The sequence below is a fragment of the Alligator sinensis genome, unplaced genomic scaffold (assembly GCF_000455745.1).
Source record: "Alligator sinensis unplaced genomic scaffold, ASM45574v1 scaffold857_1, whole genome shotgun sequence".
Taxonomy (NCBI): Eukaryota; Metazoa; Chordata; order Crocodylia; family Alligatoridae; genus Alligator; species Alligator sinensis.
The window spans coordinates 820,507-842,881 of record NW_005842439.1 but is presented as its reverse complement, the minus strand read 5'-3'; the positions used below and the strand labels follow the sequence as shown (position 1 = coordinate 842,881).

Sequence of the window (22,375 nt, the reverse complement as noted above, 5' to 3'; positions counted from 1 at the left end):
TGGACTATGGTCTGGTTCTCTAGGGAGTGAGGCTGCAGATTGTAAGACTCTTATGTCATTTATTATGTAAGTTGGAAGGTATGTAATGAAATCAGGCAGGGTCTATAGGATTACAGCAATTGTGGGCTGCCCTAGAGAACAGGAATGGTGGCAGTAGTAGGTGTAACCTCCAACAGGACATTGCACAAGTTACTTCAACCCAACTTACCAGCAGGGACCAATAATTGTGTGTCTCATTTTCTGAGTTACCCAGCTTGAAACCCTAGCATCTAACTTGCAGAACTGCTGAGCACTCAGTAGTGTCGCTGAAGTCGGTAGTCAGAAGCTCTTTGAAAAATCAGCCCTTAGGCATCTCGGAGTGGGCATCCAAAATCTGTGGACCCTTTTGACCTTCATCTGTCTCTCTGCCATGTGTGGTTTGTAGAAAACAATGTCTTCCCATCATGCCTGGTTGTGAGAGACTAAATGGCTGCAAAGCATTGAAATAGTTTAGCAGTGAGCACCATTGGAAAGCCTTCAAGGAACATGATACTGCAGCTTGTTTGAATCAAGTGCAGAAAATGAAGCATAATGCCATTTACCAAACTCAACCCATATATTGCAGAACGACCTAGTGAGCATTCTCCTCACTGAATCCTGTGGAGAAACTAGTAAGTTGTGCAGTAAAGATTGTATCAAAATTGCCATATGCTCAAGTGAAATTTTACTGCTGGTATTTGCTATCTTGACATCTCAACCTCAGTGTCTCTTTAACAAAGTTGTTTTTGTGTAATGTGGTGAACATACAACAGCAAGGTCATCCCTGATGGGTATCTTCTAGGGATTGCAACACATTCAGTCCCTTATGCAAGGGAGACCAGTTCCCTTTTCCGTGGATCTGTCTCTACAGGATGCATGTGGTCATTGGCAACTCAGCTGGCTTAGACTCTGGGAAATTTTAAAATAAAATGGAGCAGTAAATATCCTTATTCACCACTGCAAAGTGCCACATCGTGGCATTTATTAACATAGAGTCCTTTATACCAGCTGCTTCAGAGAATTGAGTAGAGCCTGTGTAACAAGTTGGGGGATTTACTGACTGTTCTTGCTGATACAAATGCCATACAGCAAGAACTAGGGGCTCGTAGCAATCAGGGTTATCTGCAGAAGGAGATTATTTTAGGATGAAAGGTAAGGTTGCGTTATAAATTGGGAAGAAGTCTCTACCCCGGCCTGTTAAACTGGAGATCACAGATTGGCACATACACTGACTTCTATGATAGCTTTGAAACCTTGGTAAAGCCAAGCTCATTGCAAAACACTGGATGTGAAGTGTATTTTTTTTAATAAAAAGTCACAATACCACCTAGCAGCCCTTGACATTTTTACTACCTGGCAATGCAGCGTGTCAGATCTTCAGGAATGTTTGTGTGGGATGTGGTTGAGTTGAAGCTCCTAGGTGCAGTGAATCATTCCAGAGAGAAATAATTCTTCAGTATTAAAACAAGCAAGAGTTAAAAAGAAAAAGAAAAAAACCCTTGAAAGAGGAAGTAGAACAGGAAGGCTGGTTTCTGCTTCTGTCCCTGCCTCTGTTCCTTGTAGGGTTAGAGATACAAAGATGCAGCTGCTTCTTACCAGCTTCTGCTGTCCTCAGAGCTGAGTAACAAGCTGTGAAATTAAGCGCTGTTTCGAAAGTTTGAAAAGCAGCGACCAATATTTAAAAGAACAGTAACATTAAGTACAATGCAGAGGAGACAAAGGCCCATGGAAGGAAATTTAAACATGGAGAAGGGAGGAGTAAAAAGTTTGCTACGTGCACCATCACGTTACTCCAGTTTTACATGCATGCGGGTCTGGTGCAGGTTCTGGTCTACACATACCCTTTCTCTGATATTGGATAGGGAGATCTTATGTCTGATGCTGTAGATGTATAAAAGAAACCTCTCCAGAAATCTGTATGGGAACTACCTGGATAACCAAAATGGTATTATAACAGCAAGTATAATAACATCATAATGAAATATGATGTGTACTTCTGTTTTGAACGGAATAAAATGTGCTTTTTATAATTACCCCCAACATGAAAAATTATTTTAAAAAATATTTTATTAAATCTTTCAGTCTTTTAAAATAATAGACTTGGTTTTAATGCAGCTGTCCTTTTCATATTCAGCTCTTGCCACTGTGATTTCTATAAATGGCCATAGCAAGGGTAAAACGTGATAGAAGCAGCAACAAAATAGTTAACTGCGTCATCAAGGAAGCCAACAGCCGTTCCTCCCTCCCTCCCTCCCTCCCTTGCTCAAGTAGTCTCTGACTTCCTCTCCCAGCTCTATCATGGCAGCTTGAACGGATCAGTTTGCTCTCACTATGGACAACTGCATGTAGAGAACAGCTCTCCTGCCCCTGGGGAACTATGTCGATAAAACGGAATAGGTTTAGTGAAATACCCCAGATAACGGTGAGGCTGGCAGGACTTTCATACTGGGAGGTAAGAGCTTGCCTGTTGTCTTACGCTGGAACCTGATGTTAAAAAATATACAGGAAAAATGAAGTTGTGTAATATATGAGGCCTTAAGAGAGAGATTGCTTTGTGTCTAGGTTATACAGTCCTGCATGCTGTTGGGGTTTGGGGGGATTCAGTCAAGTGGTTCCTTTGACCAAACTGGTTGTTAGTGTGTGGCTGAAAAGCATTTTTATTTTCACTTGTTTTTTGGCGATCTCTTCCGTAGCTTGTAGTGTAGAAAGAACATTTTGTTTCATGGTAACACTTTTTTTTTTTTTTTTTTTTGGTGCAGTTTCTGTACCAGTATGAGCACCTGACATACGAAAGTTGCTGTTTGGCTCACTGAAGGTGGTACATCATTTCCTGTTTTTAACTGAAGTATTCTGAACTTTTAAAAGCATTTTAAAAAATGTCCTTACGATTTTACAAAGAATGCTTTCTTTTATTCCCCAGCTGTCAGAAACACCAAATTGCCCAAGCTAGTCTTTAAACACCAGATGCATTCGTGGCGTAGTTCTGAAGGTGTTCAGGTCTTCCAATGTCTGGTTTGGGCCTAGGAAGATCCTGGTGTTCAGTGTCTGAATTCATCCAATTCTGACTGTCAAGCAAGTAGGTTGTCAAGCTCCCGTCCCGTAAGAACTAGTCCGCAGCATTTAATTCCTGAACTGAACGCTGCTTGAGTCATCTAGTGCAGTGGATTTTGAATAGGCAGATATAGAGCCTTTCACTAGCAGGTCACAGTTCTAGATCAAAGGTTTGGTAGCTGACAGCACTGGGAATGAGCTACAGACAGGAGTGACAGCTTTAAATAGGACTTTCATAGTCTTGTAATGCTCTCTTGCATTTTATGGATGACACTAAGATGTGGGGAGAAGTGGGCACACAAGAAGGGAGGGACAGGTTGCAATTGGATCTGGACACGTTACAGGGGTGGGCAGATGAGAACAAGATGGGATTCAATACTGACAAGTGTTGCACCTGGGGAGGAAGATCCAGCAGTATGTCTACAGGCTGCTGTAGGATCCCTTCTTGTCAGCACAGAGGCAGAGAAGGATCTTGGAGTCTCTATTGATTCCAAAATGAACATGGGCCGCCAATGTGAGGACACGGTCTGGAAGGCTAACCGCACCGTGTCATGCATCCACAGATGCATCTCGAGCAGGTCCAAGAAGGTGATCCTCCCCCTCTATATGACACTAGTCAGACCACAGTTGGAGTACTGCGTCCAGTTCTGGGCGCCACACTTCAGGATGGATGTAGGCAACATGGAGAGGGTCCAGAGGAGGGCCACCCGCATGATCAGGGGTCAGCAAGGCAGGCCCTACGAGAAGAAGCTGAGGGACCTGAACCCATTCAGCCTCCACAAGAGAAGGCTGAGAGGGGATCTGGTGGCCGTCTATAAACTGGCCAAGAGAGACCAGCAGGCAATGGGAGGGTCCCTGTTCCCCTGAGCACTGCCAGGAGTAACGAGGAATAACGGCCATAAGTTGACAGAGAGTAGATTCAGGCTAGACATCAGGAGGCACTACTTCACAGTCAGGGTGGCTAGGAGCTGGAACCAACTTCCAAGGAAAGTGGTGCTCACTTCTACCCTGAGGGTCTTTAAAAGGAGGCTGGATAGACACCTTGCCAGGGTCGTTTGACCCCAGCATCCTTTCCTGTCCAGGGCAGGGGGTCAGACTTGATGATCTGCTCAGGTCCCTTCCAACCCTAGCTACTATGAAACTATGGATGCTGTAGAAAGAAGGGCTTTGGGGCAGCAGCTGATAATCTGGAGGGGTTCTTTATCAGACACTGTTGGGATGGACTCAGGTCTTGGCATTCAGCCTTGGGTTCATAGAGAGAAGCAGAAATGTTATAATGTTAGTGTTACTAATTATTTGCGTGGGTTATCAAAGGCTCTGAAGTTTTTTTCTTGGTGATTGCAGAAGTTGCCACCCCAGCATTAACTACTTCATTGCCATTGTCCAGCTCAGCTGCCAAGCAGCAGGAGGGCTGACTTTTTTGTTTGTTTGCTTAGACCTCTGTTGCAAAAATATTTAGTCCCTGGCACATTGCGTGCAGTTAACAACGTGCAAATAAAAGCCACCAAAATCCATCCTAATTTCACTTCAGGCTTGGTTGTGATTTCTTTGTCACAAGACCTCATGGCTGCAGTCATCAATTGAAATTAAAAAAAAAAAAAAGCATGATATAACAATAGTTAGTTTGGTAAGTGCTAGTGTTGGGGGCGGGTATTGCTCAGATTTGGAATTTGTGAGTGAGGAAGCACAGCAGGGACTAGGAGCTAAAACTCCAGTGCTGGCCGTCCTGTATTTAAAAGGACTTCCAGGCACATAAGAAACCAGTGAGTCTCACTTCCTTTATTTTTCAGTATCTTCGTATTTAAGGGTTTTCAACCAGATCACGAGTGATATGAGAATCTTTGTGTCTTCTGTGACGTAGCTTTTGAGTTACCAATTAACCTGTAAAATTGGTATCCGGTTTTAAATCGATATTTTAGAGGAGTGTGACCTTACCGATTTTGTATGTTATCTTCAGGGTAGGAAGGGGAGACAGTTTTTTTTTTTTCTGGCACGGTTGGCTTTGCTAATCAGCCTGCCAAAAACTACCAAGCCTCGGAGGTTATGCCCTTCCTTCTCCAAGCGGAGACCAACTATTGGGACTTTTTTTAGCTTAGCCAGTCTCTTGTCTGTCTTCACTCTCTCTGGTTAACAGTGGAGCCACACTGAAGATAGCACCAGAGATGACTCAGAGAACATTTAACCAGTGTATAGCAAATTATCAGTTGTGCTGTGGATAAAAAATTTGTGAAAAACATTTCTCAACAGTTATTTGCAGCCAATTGCATGAAATGGTAACCATTGAGGTAAGTGACACCAAGTTAGAAGGGAAACCAGAGGCCGCTAAGCCAGCTTTATGTCCTAGAGCACACTCTATAAACACAGGGTGTTTATAAAGTCCTTGTGCAACTTTAAACTTTAATAACTTTAAATACACACATAATACAAGCAAACTGTGAACGGCAATTGAAAGCAAAATTCATTAAGTTTTTTAGCATAGTGTAAGCTTTCTGTGAGTTGGAAAATCTGATTGAACGATGCGTCATGAAAGATGGCGGTTATGGTGAAGTCTAGAAATTTGAGCTGTGCTGTCTTAAAACTTGATGAATTCTGCTTTTAGTCGCCGTTCACAGTTTGCTTCATGTGTACATCCAAAGTTATTAAAGTTTAAAGCTGCGAAAGGACTTTATAAACACTCAGTATAGTTCTGTTTCTCAATTTAAGATGAAATTGCAAAATCTAAGTCCTGTACAACGGCCTTACAAGTTTGGTCCATGTAGAAACTGTTGGTTTAGTTATCCTGTAGTTTGTTGAAAGTTGTGCAGAACTTTGTTTTCCCCAGTTACTATTGAGTTATGATCAGGGCTAAGGTATTTGCCTGAAGCCAGAAATGAAAAGAAACACAAATGTTTGGAGAAGAAACCTCCGGTCTTGAGCAACTGTACTTGTAAAATGCCAGTGTAGCATGATAATTCCTTTCTGTGTAGGCCATAAATTTGGTTCCTAACCAAGGCTTGGAAAGACCTATGATTACATGTGAAGGTGTTCATGGGTCAGTAGAGCTGTGGCACTGAGGGCAAACAATATTGTCTTCAACAAAGTAACAAAGAGCTGCCTCGTTTTTCTTTGGCAGGAAAAAGAGAAAGATAAGGAGAAGATTAAAGAGAAAGACAAAGATTCCAAGGAGAAAGAAAAAGACAAGAAGTTGTTAAATGGGCACCTCTTCAACACAACCCCTGTTGTGGGTCCCATCACCTGTCACCACTGTATGAAACCTTTCAACAAGGATTCGTACCTCTGTGCAAGTAAGTGGTTTTGCCTTTGTGTTGCACTGCAGGGAGAAAATTTGTCATCTGTCAGGATGGCTTATGGTTGATTTTCTTCTTTATTTAGCCCTTCACTTTGAGAGTTTTAGCACTTGATGAAGGGAGAACTAAATGGGGTTTCCATGCATCAGTTTTTTTTTTTATCTCAAGTAGCTTGGATTCAAATAAAAAACTAAAATGAAATTGAACTCGACTTTCAACCTAGTTTGCGACTGAGGATTGGCTCAGTTCAGAGGTATAATGTGATCTGGTGTATTCATCCACGCTCAGCTTGGTTGCAGCAAATTAGGACTGAAAGATGCTACTGAAGCTGTGTAAAGGCTTGGGACTGAAGTACCTTGGTCTCAGCTTTGCATTTCCACTGCAGGAAGAAAAAGTGTTCAGTCCCATGTATACTTAGAGTGCTGCGTTAGCTCCATCAGATACTGGCTCAGTGTTTCAGTGAGCTCTTGGAGGGGCAGTGCTGCAGTCTGAAATGAGCATGCCCTCTTTGTGTTCCTGTGCACGTGCACGATGATGAGACTTCACATCAGATCAGATATCAGCCATAGTTCTTTTCAGGATTACCAGCAGGAGTAAATCTTAACTCTTGAAAGGTGAGAGTAGTTGTCTCAATTGTTGTAGCATCTTCCCATGCTTTCAGGTGCTTTTGATAAGGTGGGGGGCTGGGCTCTCAGAAACCTGATTCTGGTTTTGTTATCAAGTCAGGCAGAAATATGGCTGGTTTGGGGCAGAAAAAGGGAAGGTGCGTTCTCTGGTTCCCAGTCTATAGTGGCTGTTAGCTTAGATTAACAGTGTCTCAGAGGAAAATATTAGCCATTTAACGTTGAAAAGACTGTGTGAGTGATAGATAATTATGGATGCATGTATGTGGGGGGAACATTAGTGAGGAAAGTGTGCAAGTTTGCACTGTTATCACTGAGGACTTAAGCAGTGCTCAGGATATGTTGTGTAGCATAGACAGCAAACTGGGCACTGGCTGGGAGACGGTTTCCTGTTAAAATGAGCCTGGGCATCTTGCTCTCGCTTCTGTTGAACAGTTATTCATATGACAAAGTAGTGCATGTCATTGATAAGGCTGGAAGGTTGAGCTCAGCAGAAACCAGAGAACTGGGGGTGCTTTAGAGTATTGAGTGCAGAGCTGCAAGATGGGTAAAGAGCTGCACAGCAATGCTTTCCCCACTCCTGCCTGGCACTTTCAATCCTTAGTATCTAATCCATGATGGTTTCCATACCCAAATTTAACTAGTGCAGAGTATTTGCAAGTACCTCTTCCAGTTAGAAGTGGAGGCCACTTTCTCACTTGGATCCTAAATGGTTTATGGATTATGCACAGTTCTGCACGTTCTGCCTTCCCATTAGTGGGGAGTTCTCCAGCCTCGAGCTATTGTAAAGCAAAGGGCTGTGAATGGTCTGTTCTGCTGCAGGGTGGGAGCTACTGCTGTTTCCAGCCTTCTGCCATCTAGCAAGAAGGATAAGGATGGTCAGCTTCAACAGACAACCAGTGTCCACAGCTGTTATGGAGAGAGGCAGAAAGGACAATAGCCAGTTTGTGTCCCCAGAGTCGGAGGCAGCTTTGGAGTTTCCTGGAGGAGAAGGGACTGCGGCAAGATTGTTTGCATGAAGCAGTCTGACAGGAAGTGGAAAATGTTAATAATTACAGACTCTTAAATGTGTCCTCTCTCTTCCCTGTTTACTTTTTTGGGGGGAAAGAAATCTTCTCAATCCACTTAAGAAACCACATGTCTCTGTGTTTAACTTTCTTTACATCCCAGTGAACTTCAGTTTTTTTTTAAATACCTTTTGTCAATAAAGACCCAGCAGCTTTTGGGCTTGCCAAGATCGGGATTCACTTACCAAGCCTCTCTAATTAGCATTGTTCAAGATGTACATTGGTTTGTGACATTTCCTTTCACTTCATGCGTGAAGCTATACAAAGGTTTAAAGAGTTAAAAGACATGCACGCAGTGTAGGGACTTTTTACCACGCTCCAGTGCCTAGACTGCTGTCCTCACGGTGATAGACACAAGAGGAAGTCAATTATAATCATAAAGACACCATATAATACTTATGCTGAACAACAACAGCTGCATCTCTGCAATCACCCACTTACGATATCCAGGGACCTGGGGGAGAGCTTTCAGGGATCCCGATGCCAGACTCCCGTATGTGTTCGTTGAAAGCTGGGAACCAGAATATTCTTCTTTCTTTCAAAATCCGTTCTTATACATGTGTGTGACCTCTCTAACTTGCACATTATGAATGGATGTACTTCTAAGGAAAGAGTAGATGTTACCCTGTGAGAGAGCCACTCACTGTAGCTGCATAAGATGCTGCAACAAATTTATAAGCGTATGCTAGACTGCTCTAATTTAGCTAGTCTATAAAGCTGCAAAGCTGCCCTTTCTTCTGCTTGTATATAATCCAGCTATACTTGGAAGAGTCACTGCAAAAATTACAGGAGCATGCAGTGTGCATTGGCCCTCTCCATAAGGTGGAATCGGAAGGGAAAACAACCAAGCGCTGTTTGTTTCAATGTCCCGCATCAAATCAGAGCCCCGCGGGTTGTAGGAAGAGAGGGTGCCTTGCTGCTTTAGTGTTTGAAACCCATGCAGCTCACCACTGAGAGGGGGTGCGTTGTGTGGGAAAAGGGATGCATCACATCAGGGTGCAAACCGTTCAAACCAAGTGGCAGTCTAATTTGTGAAGCAAAACAGGAAGGTGGTCATAATGGAGGTGGCAGTTGCAGCTCCTAGATAAAGCCGAGTTGAGCTCTGCACTTAAAGCAGATACCCAGCCCACATTTCAAACGGCTGCTCTGAATTGTTGCCTGGATGCTTTGGCACTGTTTTGTGGCTTCCCCCATTGTTTCATTCCTCCTTTGTGAGACGAATCCTTTGGCACGTGCCCAGGGGCTGGGGGAGGGCGTGAGGGGCTGGAGGAGGTTCGTATTTCACTGGAGAACGAGTGCCACTCGTACTCCATCCTGCTGCATAGCAGAGGCTTCCAGGCAGTTCCTGTATCTCAGAAATGAAACCCATATCAGCATAATCTAGGATCTGGAACAAACTCCCCCCGAGAAGTGGTGCAAGCACCTACTCTGGACTCTTTCAAAAAACAGGTGGATATATTTCTTGCTGGGGTCGCTTGATCCCAGCTGACTTCCTTCCTATGGCAGGGGGGGCTGGACCCGATGATCTCATGAGGTCCCTTCCAGCCCCTAATGTCTATGAAATCTATAATGTTATATTCAAAAGGTCAAAGGTCCTTCAAAGTCCAGTGCCCCTTAGGGTTAGCACAGTTGAGGTGCTCCAGGTTGAGAAGCCAATTAGGAGCCCCGTGCCCCACAGTCTTCGACTCCCCCACCTGAATGACAGGTACAGCTGGGTCAGCTGGCTGAACTTCAGCACAAACCTGGCATGGGGCTCAAGCTGAAGCCTCTAGAGCAGCAGCAAAATATCTTAACCTTATGCCCCCAAGACTCTTGTGATGCACATCCTTTTTGCGAATGACCAGCACTGAGCAGCAGTCATGGTATTTGCATCAGCTGGCCATAGCCGGTGGTTATTGCTTCAGCTGGCCATGGCTTCCTGCAGCGTTGGCCAACATTTTCACAGACATGTCACCACTGTGACTTTTTTTGTCATCTCTAAGACTGTGGTTTAAAAAAAAAAGTAAATTGAGAGGTTTGGGTCCTATTAAGTCAATGGATTTATGAACCGTTGAGATTATTTTTCCAACTGAGTAGTTCAAATTATTAAACGCTGCAAGAATTAACACGATCCTTTTTAAAATTGGAGACACTGCAGGTGTATTGAAAGGTCACTGTTGAGTAACTCTGGCATTTCTCTGTAATTTAGAATGCCAGCTGGAGCAAAGCAGAACTTCTTTCTTCCCTAATTATTATTAATGGTTTGGTTAATGGAGGGAAAAGTTGAAGGCTAGGGCTGGAACTATTTTTGGAAGCAATATTGTTGGAATCAGAATTTCCATATAAAATATGATGGTGGGGTTTTTGCATCAGTTAAAGCCAACATATTAGTGCTGTCTGGCCAGCTCCTTGGTCCTATCTTGACATAAGCACTTTATTTTTTTATTGCAGATCCAGCTGAGGAAGTGACACTTGGCTCTAGATGAAGTGTAGATTAGGGTTTGAGAGTCAGGTCCTGAAACAAGATTGAGGCTTGAGTTTGAATTCAAATAGCACTGACATCTCTCAAGTGGTTGTCAAATGATTTTTGCTTCAGATACCTGAAATCTTTTGAATGTGGCTGATAATGCATCAGAGCCTTTTGTCTTCTCAAAGTGTGGAAAAATCACAATATTATCCATTACTCTAGGCCAGGCCAGGAAAAGAAGGAATTTTTCACTCTTCTGTAACATCCCAGCACTCACTAAATGTGGATCTCACTGGTTGAGTGGTGAGATTCGGTATTCTTGGTCTTTTGTGGCTGCAAGGGTTGATAGCAAATATTATTAAAATTACAAGCAAGGAAGAGTATATGTAGTGGTCTGTGGGGGGAGAGTTAGGGCCTTATTTAGAAAGCATTTGGGTTTTCTAAAGAATTTGCTTGTGTTTAAATCTGTCCCTACTTCTGCCTGCCTCTGGTTATAAGCTTTTAATCATGTCTACACATGTTAATTGGCTTCTGAGTCTCCCCCTCCCCCTTTCCATGCCTCCTTTATTTGTCATTGAAAGCATAACAGGCATCTTTGTATCTTTTGGGACTCTGCATGCCTTAGATGTTTTACACAGATCTTCCAAAAAAACCCCAAACCATACGGGATTTTGTTAATGATTGATGCCATTATGTGGCCTAATTATTATGGAGCAGGGCTTTTAGTAATATGTAGAATTTCTTCCTGTTTATGACCAGAAGTCAAACTCCTGAAGTATTCAAAGTCTCAATTAGAAATGTAAATGGTGTTCAGTGGACAAATGAACAGAAATGAAATGATGTTCTGACCTGGCTTGTGTGTATGTTTTTCCCATTTTGCAGACTGCAATGCAATTGTTCACAAAGGCTGCAAGGAGAGCCTGGCTTCCTGTGCAAAGGTCAAAATGAAGGTAAGAGGTGTCATGTTATCTGCTGAATGGGAGGGCTATGTTAAAATGCAGGTATGGAGCGTCTCCCCTACTAGTCCCAGGAATTTCCAGTTTGCTGGGCAGAAACTTCAGTACCTAGCATTACAGGGATGGATTTCCCTAGGCTCTCCTAAAATTTATAATCATTATCCAGAGTGAGAGCTGATGTGTAAATGGGAGAAGTCTTAAGGCAGTTTGAGGGATCTGCACAAAGGGTGAGGGTAAGGATTAAGATGCAGAGCCAAGCAAAGAAATAGGTGGGTATGCCATCTTCCTCTGGTGATGGTCTCCAGAAATAGTGACGTTCTGCTAGTGCTGTCGTGACTGTGGGTGCCTGAGTGGCAGATGTCTGGTGCAGAGCTAAAGGATCCAGCGATGCTGATGAATTCCACCTGGTAGAATATCTATTTTGGGAGGGGGAGAGCTCATTTGTAATAACTTTTAGAAGATGCACACACAAGTCCACACTCACTAAAAGAGCATTAATGTTACAAAGTGAGGGGCTCAAGAATTTGGAAATGCCAAGGTTCATGTGGTCTGTCCAATTTGATCATCTTGAGTATATGAGTTATAACAGTCCTTTACAGTTGCAAACCTCTTTAAAAATCGCTGTGTCTGTGTTCTGGTTGGATGGTGCTCAATGAGTGAATGAATGCCACATAGCCAAAGTGGATGCATTTCTGCCTTGTTTGTTCTAGAAATAACATAGTGAATGAGGCATGGGATTGTAGGAAGAGAACAGATTGTTTCAAGCTGCTTTAAGCATTAGGGGTACCTATACACGAGCAGCGAGGCTGCTCCAACACACTGTAATTACAGCACATCAGAGCAAACTCGATTAATCGAGTCTGCTGGAGCGTGGTGATTAATTACCGTGCTCCAGCAGCCTCCACTGTCTCCTGTATCAGCATCTCCATGTTTAAAAATGGCCATTTTGAGGCACATGGATGCTGATACACAAGATGCTTCAGGTGCTGGGCTTTTCCAGTGTGGTCACTGCCTTTCTTCAGAATACAGATGTGGAGCATCTTCTGCACAAGGCCTTCCCTGTAATTGGTCCTCCCCAGCCAGAGGAACAGGAGGCCTGCTGGTACAGGCACTGAGAGCAGGAAGACTGGGAAAGCGGTGGCTTGTTTGCTCTCAACACTCTCCAGGCTGGTGAACAGTCAGCCTGGAGAAAGAGGTAGCAGGCCATGTGGAGTGCATCAGGGTGAAAAGCAGGGCTTAGAAGGGGATGAGCAAGGAGATAAAATAAAACAAAATGCTGATCAGAAAAGGGATCACAGTCTGTCTGTCATTGAATGAAGCAGAGATCTTTGGGAAATAGTAGTGTGTGATGATGTAGTTAAAGACAGAAGTATAACACACATCTACAATAGGGCACATTCCCCCTTAATTGTGGCACTTCTTAACTGTGGAGTGCTTGATTTTGCTGCTTAGAGTTTCTTTTAAAATAGTGGTTTGTGCAATATATAATGGTTCTTGATGAATATCGTTGTCCAATATACAGACAGCCTTTATCCAAGTTCATCAGCCTACCATGCTTTTCTCATTTAAGTTTTTCGTTTCTTTTTTTAAACAGGTGAGCTGTGGTTGGGGAGAAGTCTCTTTTTTGTGTTATGATTAGAGTTAAAAAATAATAACCCTGCCGGTTATGTATAATGCTACCTCCATGAATTTTTAATAGACTTTTTAATAATCTTGCAGTATCAGCCCTTCCTTTTGTTTTCTTTCCTTTGTGTTGCAAGTGCTTCTCTGCCTGTCATTATGTACAGTCCAATGACTTGGATTTCACCCCCAAGCTAACAGCAATGCCATATGCCAATGCCCAGTGTGCCGTGTCCAAACTCTAAGCAGTTCTGAGAAAATTCAGATCTTGGTAGCTATATAATGAAAACTAAAAAGTATCTATAGATAAGCAAAGGCCTCTACTCCTGTTAAGTGAGGAAGTTAAGTCTATTTTCTTTTTCTTTCAGCCACAAAAAGGGATGCTGCAGGCACATGATACCTCATCATTACCCGCAGTAATTATGAGAAACAAACGTAAGCCTTTCCTTCTTTTTTTTTTCCTTAATGTTCCTCCTTAAAAGCTGCCAATTTTTTATCATTATCTTTAATTATTGTGATCAAGCAATATTGCACACTTTAGTACGATGAAAAACATTTTATGATACAGGGAAGAGTTATCTATTCTGTGCACAGAAAGCAGTGCTCAGGATTTTAGAGGTGGTGACTGTAACGAGCAAACGGCTTATACTTTTCTGTGTTATCTGTATAATCTTAAATTGATTTAAGGCTGTGATGAAGTGTTGGAGATGCGGTGCTTTCTAGTTATCCAGTTCCATTTAGGTGATTTGGAGAAGCTGGAATCTAGTCATGGCTGCTCAACTGAAAATGTCCCTGGGTTAGTGAGTTCTTAACTGGATCAGAGGCATCATAGTTGTTGTGTGAGCCAACTAATATCTCACCATAGTGGAAGGGGAAAATTAAGGATGGAGCAAAGCAGCAGAACTCTGCAACTGTTTAAGTGGTATAGGGACAATATCCACTCAGGTGTAATTTTAAAATAGCCCATAGGCTCCTCTGGCTCGCATTGAAGCTAACATCATTTGAAACAAGAATGGCTGCCAATAACTTCTTGACACTGGAAAGAGTGAGCATTAGTGTTTTGTTAGTGTAGATTGCTAGGTTATTCAGGACCAAAGAAAATGTATAAAACAATGGTTAAACTGAGTGTTTTATTCAAAGGCCAAGTTAAAAAGAATAGGATCATTCCAAACTGTGCCATTGGAAGGAGCTGTTCCTTGTTGCTACTGCCAGGCAGAGCAACAACACCCCACTAAGCACCAGAAAAGCTGAACAGGGAGAAAAAGAAATGGGTACATCCTCAGACACCTTTCCTAGTTCCTATATTCCAAGTCCTTCAGCATAACTGGAGTGAGGATGACATAGGATGGATATTTCTGTCTGTTGTGCAAGCAGAAAGTCAAAGAACCCACTCCGAGAGAGTTCAGGGCATATCAGGGGTGAGAAGAGCTGTGCACTCAAGGAAGTACAGGTCGTGTTGCTCATTCAGTTGAACTGAATAAAGTTCTCCACTTCCCAAGAGAGTGGTTAAGGGCTTGTGTATTCTACCCAGCTCTCCATCAGGCCACGGGTAGCACAGGCAGAACAGGGAAGAGTTCAAAGGTGTTCCTGTGTCCCTTTTGGAAAGCATGGGTGTTCAGTGTAGTAACAGTGTGGTCACTACTTCCCTGCATAGGAATATGAAGAAACAAACTGGGTCACAAAAAATAATGGCTGGCAGTGCATCATCTTTTTTCATTTTCTTTCCCCAGTATCACATTAGAATTTAATTATACTCAAGTGCTTTCTCTCTCAAGAGGCCGGAACCAATACAAACCATCTTGCCACGCCGTGTAGGCTCCATACTTTTCCAAAGATATTGGTGGGGGGTAGGAGGGAGGAACTTGTAATAAGTGGCCATCTCGGGGCTGGTCGACTCGGCCCACCCGCTTGTTTCTGGGCTAACCGCCCTCCTATCTTGCCTGCTACGCCTTTGGTGAAACATTTGAAAGTTGATAACAAGGCAGGAAGCTGCCCATTTACTTGCCCTGGTGCCAAGGGCCTATACATGGCTCCGACCTCCTCTTATACCGTATTTCATGCCTCACAGATGGCATCCATGGCCTAACACCCAGCCTAAATTTGCATGGCCTAATACCCAACATATAATCCTGTGCCCTCACACTGGGACCTGTGCTGCAGTGCCTCACATTGGGACTCTCACTCCCATGCCCTCACACTGGGGTCACAATCGCACTCATTTGGGGCTCCCAGCCCCTTGCTTTTCCTTGGGCTCCCTGCCTGGTTTGGGACCCTCTTGGTCCCCTCACGCCCCCCACACTGGGGTCTTAATCCCCTTGCCCGACACTGGGCCTCAATCCCCTTGCTCCTGGAGCCTCACGCCCAGCTCCTTCTTAGGGCTCAGAATCCCACCCCCCTTGGAGCCTCAGACCTGGCTCCTTTTGTATGCCTCAGACCTCACTGTGGATCTGAGCCATCAGGCCCCTTCATGACCTGGACCCTGCCTCAAGCTCCACACGGTTAACCTGCGCCCTTGCTTTGTCTTTCGGGGTGTGCTCCCCTAGCCTTTCCTCTCCACGGGGTAACCTGCAAGGCAGCGGGGGCTGAGACTTTCTGGCACCCCATACTCACCCTTCACTGGAGAGGCATAGGTGTGGCATTTCTTGGAGACAGCCCCACCACACCATCCAGCCCCAGCAGGGTGTAGCTTTAGGTCGTGCCCCAGGAGCCACCACCTTCCCCATAGCTTCTTCCCTGTACCTCCAAGATGTTGCATGATCAGCAGCTCCAGCTAGGTGATGTTTTCCCCTTGGCTGCTAGAAGCAAACTGTGGGCTCTGTGGCTCAGAGCCTGCTTTTATCACCTACGGTTGGGCCCCATTCCCAATCAGGCGGCTGTGCCTGATTGGGAGTGCAGCCACCTGCAGGCTGCTCTGCTGCTCCCATGCCCCTGTGACTAACAGAGCACAACTTGTGCTTGCTTACAGAAGTCTAACCCTAAAATTCAGCAAAATTGTCAAAGTGAATGGAAAAGTTACCTTGATTAGGATTTTTTAATGGATCTTATGTTAAAATTGGTTTGAAGGGAGATCAGATTTCAGCGGAGCTATCACCGTGCATAGCTTGGAATCTGCTCCCAAAAGCGGGGGTTCCCAAACTGTGGTCCACGTACCCCTGGGGGTACGCAAGATATGTCTGATGGGTACACGGGAGAAATTGGGTAATAGCGGATTTAATTTTCATTATAATAATACCTAGCATTTATGGGGTTAAAATGTAAAATGTATGCTGGTAGGGGCATGCAGGCAGCTGGAAAATCTGGATGAGGGTATGCAAGAAGAAAACATTTGGGAACTCTTCCATAGAGGAAGTGCATTGTACAAAGCAATTTGGTTGAATCGTCCTGTTGAGGTTAGCAAGGAGGTGGGATGGCATCTAATCAGAAATCTGACTTTTCTCCTCTAGCCTCACAACCTAAGGAGCGCCCCCGCTCTGCAATACTTGCCCCTGATGAAAACACCGTCACCTCACTATTCAATAACAGGAGATCACAACAGAGCACAGCACTTTCAAAAAGCGTTTCGATACAGAACATTGCTGGGTAAGGGTTTTTGTCTCACCGTGAAAAAGCACAGCAACTGCACTGTGAGGATAGTGAAAGCTGTACATTATTTCCTGTTTTTTTTAAGAATAATCTGTGCGCACATTTCTGTATACATAGTTATAAAAGATGTTTTCCTATACAGAAATACAAGTCTTACATTGAGCATGCTCAAAAGGCATAAGATACTGTGAGAAATATAACTTAGATTTCCTGTCTACTGTGAGTTTCAGTTTTCAACAGTTTGCAAGCTATGGACCCATTCAGAGCCCATGATAATAAGAGCTCTATTACCCACACTATCATTATACATACAGAAGGTTGATAAAGAGGAAGCATTTCTACAAAAAAAATTCTCATTTCCATTTTTCTTAACACCAGTGATTTTAAAATATACTCTGGGGTGTGTATTTGTAGAGGTGTGAAAGGGAATATCAAAAGGCTCAATCTGGGAGGGAAAAAATTATCTACAAGTTTAATTTCGTATCCAAATCTTTAGATTGAATGTATTCAGCTAGACATTTGCTTGCATAGGCTCCCTTGGGAAATTTCCAATCTTTCTTAGCATCACTGGAAATGGAAAAACAGTAACTTGAACAGCATTTCATACTATGTTTTGGCTTAAATCCTATCCCAGCTAGAATAAGGAACTGGGTGGCAATACAAATAGGGAAAAATACTTCAAAGATTTGCTGTATGTTTTTAGGAAATGCCCAGTTCGGTTAGAATTTGAGGTTATCTAGTTTACTGAACCCTAATTTGTTGTTATTAGCAATAAACGTACATAACAACACTACATGCATTCAGTACCTACACTTGTGCATAACTAGACAACATTTATGGCAACTTGAAGAACAATTGCCTGGCTGTCAAGAGTCCTGACCAGTCTTCTGTTTTCTTTTTGTCTGCAGAGTTGGCAGTGAGGAAAGCTCAATAAATAATTGGAAATACCTGTCGCAGTCAACAGACTCTTTACATAAAATCAGCCGAGTGAATGAATCCACAGAGTCGCTCATTGATGAGGGTAAGAAATCCTAGTGGTATTCAGATAAACGGAAAAGCATCACCAGCACGTGGAAGGTCTCAGTGTTACTTGCTAGAAATGCAAAATCCATTAACTGCGTTTTGAAATAAGTTTTCTTTGATGGAAAGTTAAAGCCTTTATTTCCTTTTACTTTAGAAAATGTAGACAATAAAATAAAACATGGGCCCATTTAGTAATTTCTTTATAAAAGAGACCATTTTAGCAAGTTCTAATTGGGAGCGGGAGGGGGGAGGGAGACGCAAAGGGTTTCATTTACATTTCAGTGACTTGGCTCTTTATAGTTTAGGAGTGGATCTTTCCTCTCTAGTCTTCTTTCATAGTTCTGCTTTTCTGGTCCATTCATCTACCTGCCCTACACATTTTACATTTTTTCTTGTCAGTATGTTCCAAATAGAGTTTAATTTGTCCTTTTTTAGTTAAAAATAATGCACCTAGTGTAACTCAAACTAAGAAAAGAAGTTAACTTTTAAGCAGAGAGTTTTCTAAGTTATAATTTAGTTTTTAAACAACTCACGTGGTAGCTGACACTGAGCAGCAAAATACAGAATGGACTTAACTCAGGAGGAACCAAACAAGAGAGAGACTTTGGTGGCAGGGAAATTTTCCAGCTGCCTTGAATTCTTGCATATTTTGTTCCAGGCACAAATGCATGATTTCTTTGGAAATAGGTTGCTACTGATGCATATAATCTTCCACTCTAAGCCCATGGTTTTCTTAGCTTCAAACTACAGGCTTTACAAATCTCTCCTTAACAGTTCTGTTAGTTTACTGGTATAAACAAAGGAGGACAAATAGCACTTTAATTATTATGCAATTATTTAGAAAATACAGCTATTTTTTTCTAGTCTTTAAGCTACAGTTCAGTCTACCTGGTAACTGTGGACTTGCGTAGCGCAACTACCATGCAAGCTAGAAAAGTACTTTTCCTTACCAAACTTACTGAGTACAGTTCCACGTAATTATCTCCATGCCAGTAGTCAGAAATGCGTATGATGTTCATGGCACTCATGGCAAAACCTAAAACTGAATACCTAGTAGAAATTTCTAGAATACCTAGTAGAAATTTCAAATAGGGCCAGTCATCTGTGTCTTCATAACTTATTTATGTTGCCTTTATGCAGGTACAGACATGAATGAAGGACAGCTGATGGGGGACTTTGAGTTAGATTCCAAGCAGTTGGAGGCAGAGTCGTGGAGTCAAGTAGTGGACAGCAAGTTCCTGCGTCAGCAAAAGAAAGATGTTGTCAAACGGCAAGACGTCATTTATGGTGAGACATGCAGTCATTATAAGAGACTTTGTTTGACTGCAGGAACCTTCTGTTTTGGAACAGCTATTTTGGTATTGTTTTTTTCAGTTCAAGAATAATTTGGAAACTTTAACTTAATGAAAATGTTGACACTTCATGAGATCCAGAATTGGCTGGAAATGAAGTTCTCCAGTGCCCTTTTGTAAACTTTAGCCACCTATCTCTCACTCGCCTTGAACAGTGCAAACAAACAGCATTCCCCAGTTTCTGTTGCACACCTTTACACTCAGTTACCGGTGTGTTCAGAGTAGTTACTTGTATTTGTTTTTTCACCATCTTGATACAAGAATCCTAATGTGTTGCACACAATCGGATCATTGCAGTGGTTGTTACTGTTATCTGTCCCTCTGCTGTGTTCAGATTCTGTTAACAATATAGATATTCCCAGAAATAAAGAACAGAGATAGATGACTGGCTCCAAGCTATGCCATAAGTAAAATTCATATATTCACGTCTGAAAATTCCTGACATTTGTAAAAGAATTTTCAGAAATGTTCTTGGTCAACCGCTAGCCTCAAGCACTTAGCAGCTGATTTTCTAGTGATCTGTCAGTCATCTTCTTTGAGAAGATCATCAAGGAGCACATCTGTGATGGGCCGGCATCAGGGGTGATGCTGAGGGGCAACCAGCACAGTTTCATTAGGGGCAGGTCATGTCAGACTAACCTGATTGCCTTTTACGATCAGGTCACAAAAGCATTGGATGCAGGTGTCGCTGTGGATGTAGTCTTTCTGGACTTCAGCAAGGCCTTTGACACTGTCTCTCACCCCATCCTCGTTAAACTAGGCGACTGTGGCATCGATGCCTGCATGGTCAGATGGATTGCTAATTGGCTGAAGGGTCGTACTCAGAGGGTGGTGGTGAACGGGTCATATTCGACCTGGGGGGAAGTGGGCAGCGGAGTCCCCCAGGGCTCGGTCCTTGGGCCCGCACTGTTCAATTTCTTTATCAGCGATTTGGACTATGGGGTGAAAAGCAACCTGTTCAAATTCGCTGATGATACCAAAATCTGGGGTGAGGTGGGCACGCTAGCAGGGAGGGAAAGACTGCAGAAAGACCTGGATAGGTTGCAAGGGTGGGCTGACAAAAACAGGATGCGTTTCAATACAGACAAGTGCAGGGTGCTGCACTTGGGCAGCAGTAACCGGCAGCACACTTATGAGATGGGAAACTCCCTTCTTGAGAGCACGGAGGCAGAAAGGGATCTTGGAGTCATCATTGACTCCAAGATGAACATGGGCCGACAATGCGAGGTCACGGTCAGCAGGGCTAACCGGACCCTATCGTGCTTCCACAGGTGCATCACAAGTAGGTCCAAGGAGGTGATCCTCCCCCTCTACACGACACTGGTCAGGCCACAGCTGGAGTACTGTGTCCAGTTCTGGGCGCCCCACTTCAAGAGGGATGTGGACAACATTGAGAGGGTCCAGAGGAGGGCCACCTGCATGATCCAGAGACAGCAGGGCAGACCCTACAACGAGAGGCTACGGGACCTGAACCTGTTCAGCTTTCACAAGAGAAGGCTGAGGGGGGACCTTGTGACCATCTATAAACTCACTGGGGGGGACCAGAAAGGTTTGGGGGAGACCTTGTTTCCCCCAGCACCCCCCGGAATAACAAGAAATAACGGCCACAAGTTGTTGGAGAGTAGGTTCAGATTAGACATCCGTAGGAACTACTTCACAGTTAGGGCGGCTAGGATCTGGAACCAACTTCCAAGGGAAGTGGTGCTGGCTCCTGCTCTGGGGGTCTTTAAGAAGCGGCTCGATGCCTACCTGACTGGGGTCACTTGAGCCCAGTTTCTCTCCTGCCCAGGCAGGGGGTCGGACTTGAAGATCTACAAGGTCCCTTCCGACCCGACTTCTATGATTCTATGATCTATCCGTCTCCTTATTGGTCATATTCTGTTATAATGACAAACCACCAATTCTTCCATGCAGCTATTCTCAAGGTTATTTCTATCTCTATGGGCCAGGACACACAACATGTTTCTACCACTGTGATTGACCTTTAAACCAGTGTTAACAAGGAATAGACAGGTGATATAAACTCCTAAAAGAATCAGGAGTAAAACTACTCTAATGTAAATTATGCCGGGATAGTCGTGAACACATCCACAACTTACCCCAGAGCAGCCATTTGCTCAGTGCAAATAGGTTATAACTGGCTCCCCTGCCACCTAGTGATGAGGTATGGTAGTGGCAGCCTATGGTCTGCTATTTTAGGATAAGCTTATGCATTGTCCCTTCCCTGTCCTCGTGCAGTTTACATTCATGTACAAAACAGATGCGCCAATGTAAATAGCTCGTGTCCAAGCCCTGATGAGATGAACCATGCTGTCCTGTGCTCTTTAAAAATAAAATATGGTTTACATTACTACTCTATGCAGTACCTAGTAAGAGAGGCCAAAACAGTCCAGCTACAGTATGTTGGAGCCCAGTATCCTGTCCTGACTGCATTGTAAGCAGAGTTTTTTCCTGAGTTCACATGTGTACGTCCTTTCAGTACGAGTAATATCAGAATAGGGAAAATGTGTCCTGTGGCACTTAAGTGAACTTAATTCACCAAAAAGATTCCTTCTAACCAGCTTACTCTGACAATGGCATTTCCTTGGTTTTGCAATGTGCTATGGGTAGTACAGCACTCTAGAAGATACTAATAGCGTAGTGCATCATGATGGCACCTCACATGCTTCTTTTGTTGGCCCTGTCCCCATCCTATTCAGAACTGATGCAAACAGAGATGCATCATGTCCGAACGCTGAAGATCATGAGTGACGTCTACAGCAGAGGAATGATGCAGGAACTGCAGTTTGAACAGCAAACAGTAGAAAAGGTCTTTCCTTGCCTGGATGACTTGCTGAACATCCACAACCAGTTCTTCCAGCGGATTCTGGAGAGGAAGAAAGAGTCCCTGGCGGACAAAAGTGAAAAGAACTTTGTCATCAAGAGGATAGGAGATATCCTGGTGAATCAGGTAAGTGATGAAAAACACCTGCGTGTCCTGAGTATGGAGCCAGAAGTTGGGTATTCCCAAGTTCCAGATTCTAGTTTCCCCCTGACCAGCTCTGACCCCGGGCATGTCACTTCACCCCTCTGCGCCTCTGTGTTCCCTCCATCCCTTTGTCTAATTTATCTACTTAGAATATAGCCTCAGTGAGGCAGAGTTTCAGAGTATTAGTACAGTGGGGCCCCAAGCTCAGTTCTTTATGTTCCCTGGTATTACATTTTTCATAACTTAGCTTTAGAAAAGTTCTGATGTGGCCTGCATATGAGCTGACAGCATCCCTTCAGTTGATGGATGCATGATAGCAGGTTGAAATCCCCCAAACCTAGTGGGATCTATCATGTCGCTTGCCTCTTGCAGTTTTCTGGTG

General features: G+C 43.6%; 1 protein-coding gene across 1 annotated transcript in view; it reads left to right on the top strand.

Moving 5' to 3' along the window:
- The window catches only part of AKAP13 (A-kinase anchoring protein 13), a 97,331-nt gene that overhangs the window by 55,198 nt on the left and 19,758 nt on the right, over positions 1–22,375 (top strand). The window contains exons 9-15 of the mRNA XM_025211969.1: positions 6,182–6,353; positions 11,375–11,442; positions 13,437–13,503; positions 16,512–16,647; positions 17,559–17,671; positions 18,814–18,960; positions 21,725–21,990. Of these exons, the coding sequence (XP_025067754.1) occupies positions 6,182–6,353; positions 11,375–11,442; positions 13,437–13,503; positions 16,512–16,647; positions 17,559–17,671; positions 18,814–18,960; positions 21,725–21,990 (969 nt within the window). The remainder of the gene's footprint in view (positions 1–6,181; positions 6,354–11,374; positions 11,443–13,436; positions 13,504–16,511; positions 16,648–17,558; positions 17,672–18,813; positions 18,961–21,724; positions 21,991–22,375) is intronic.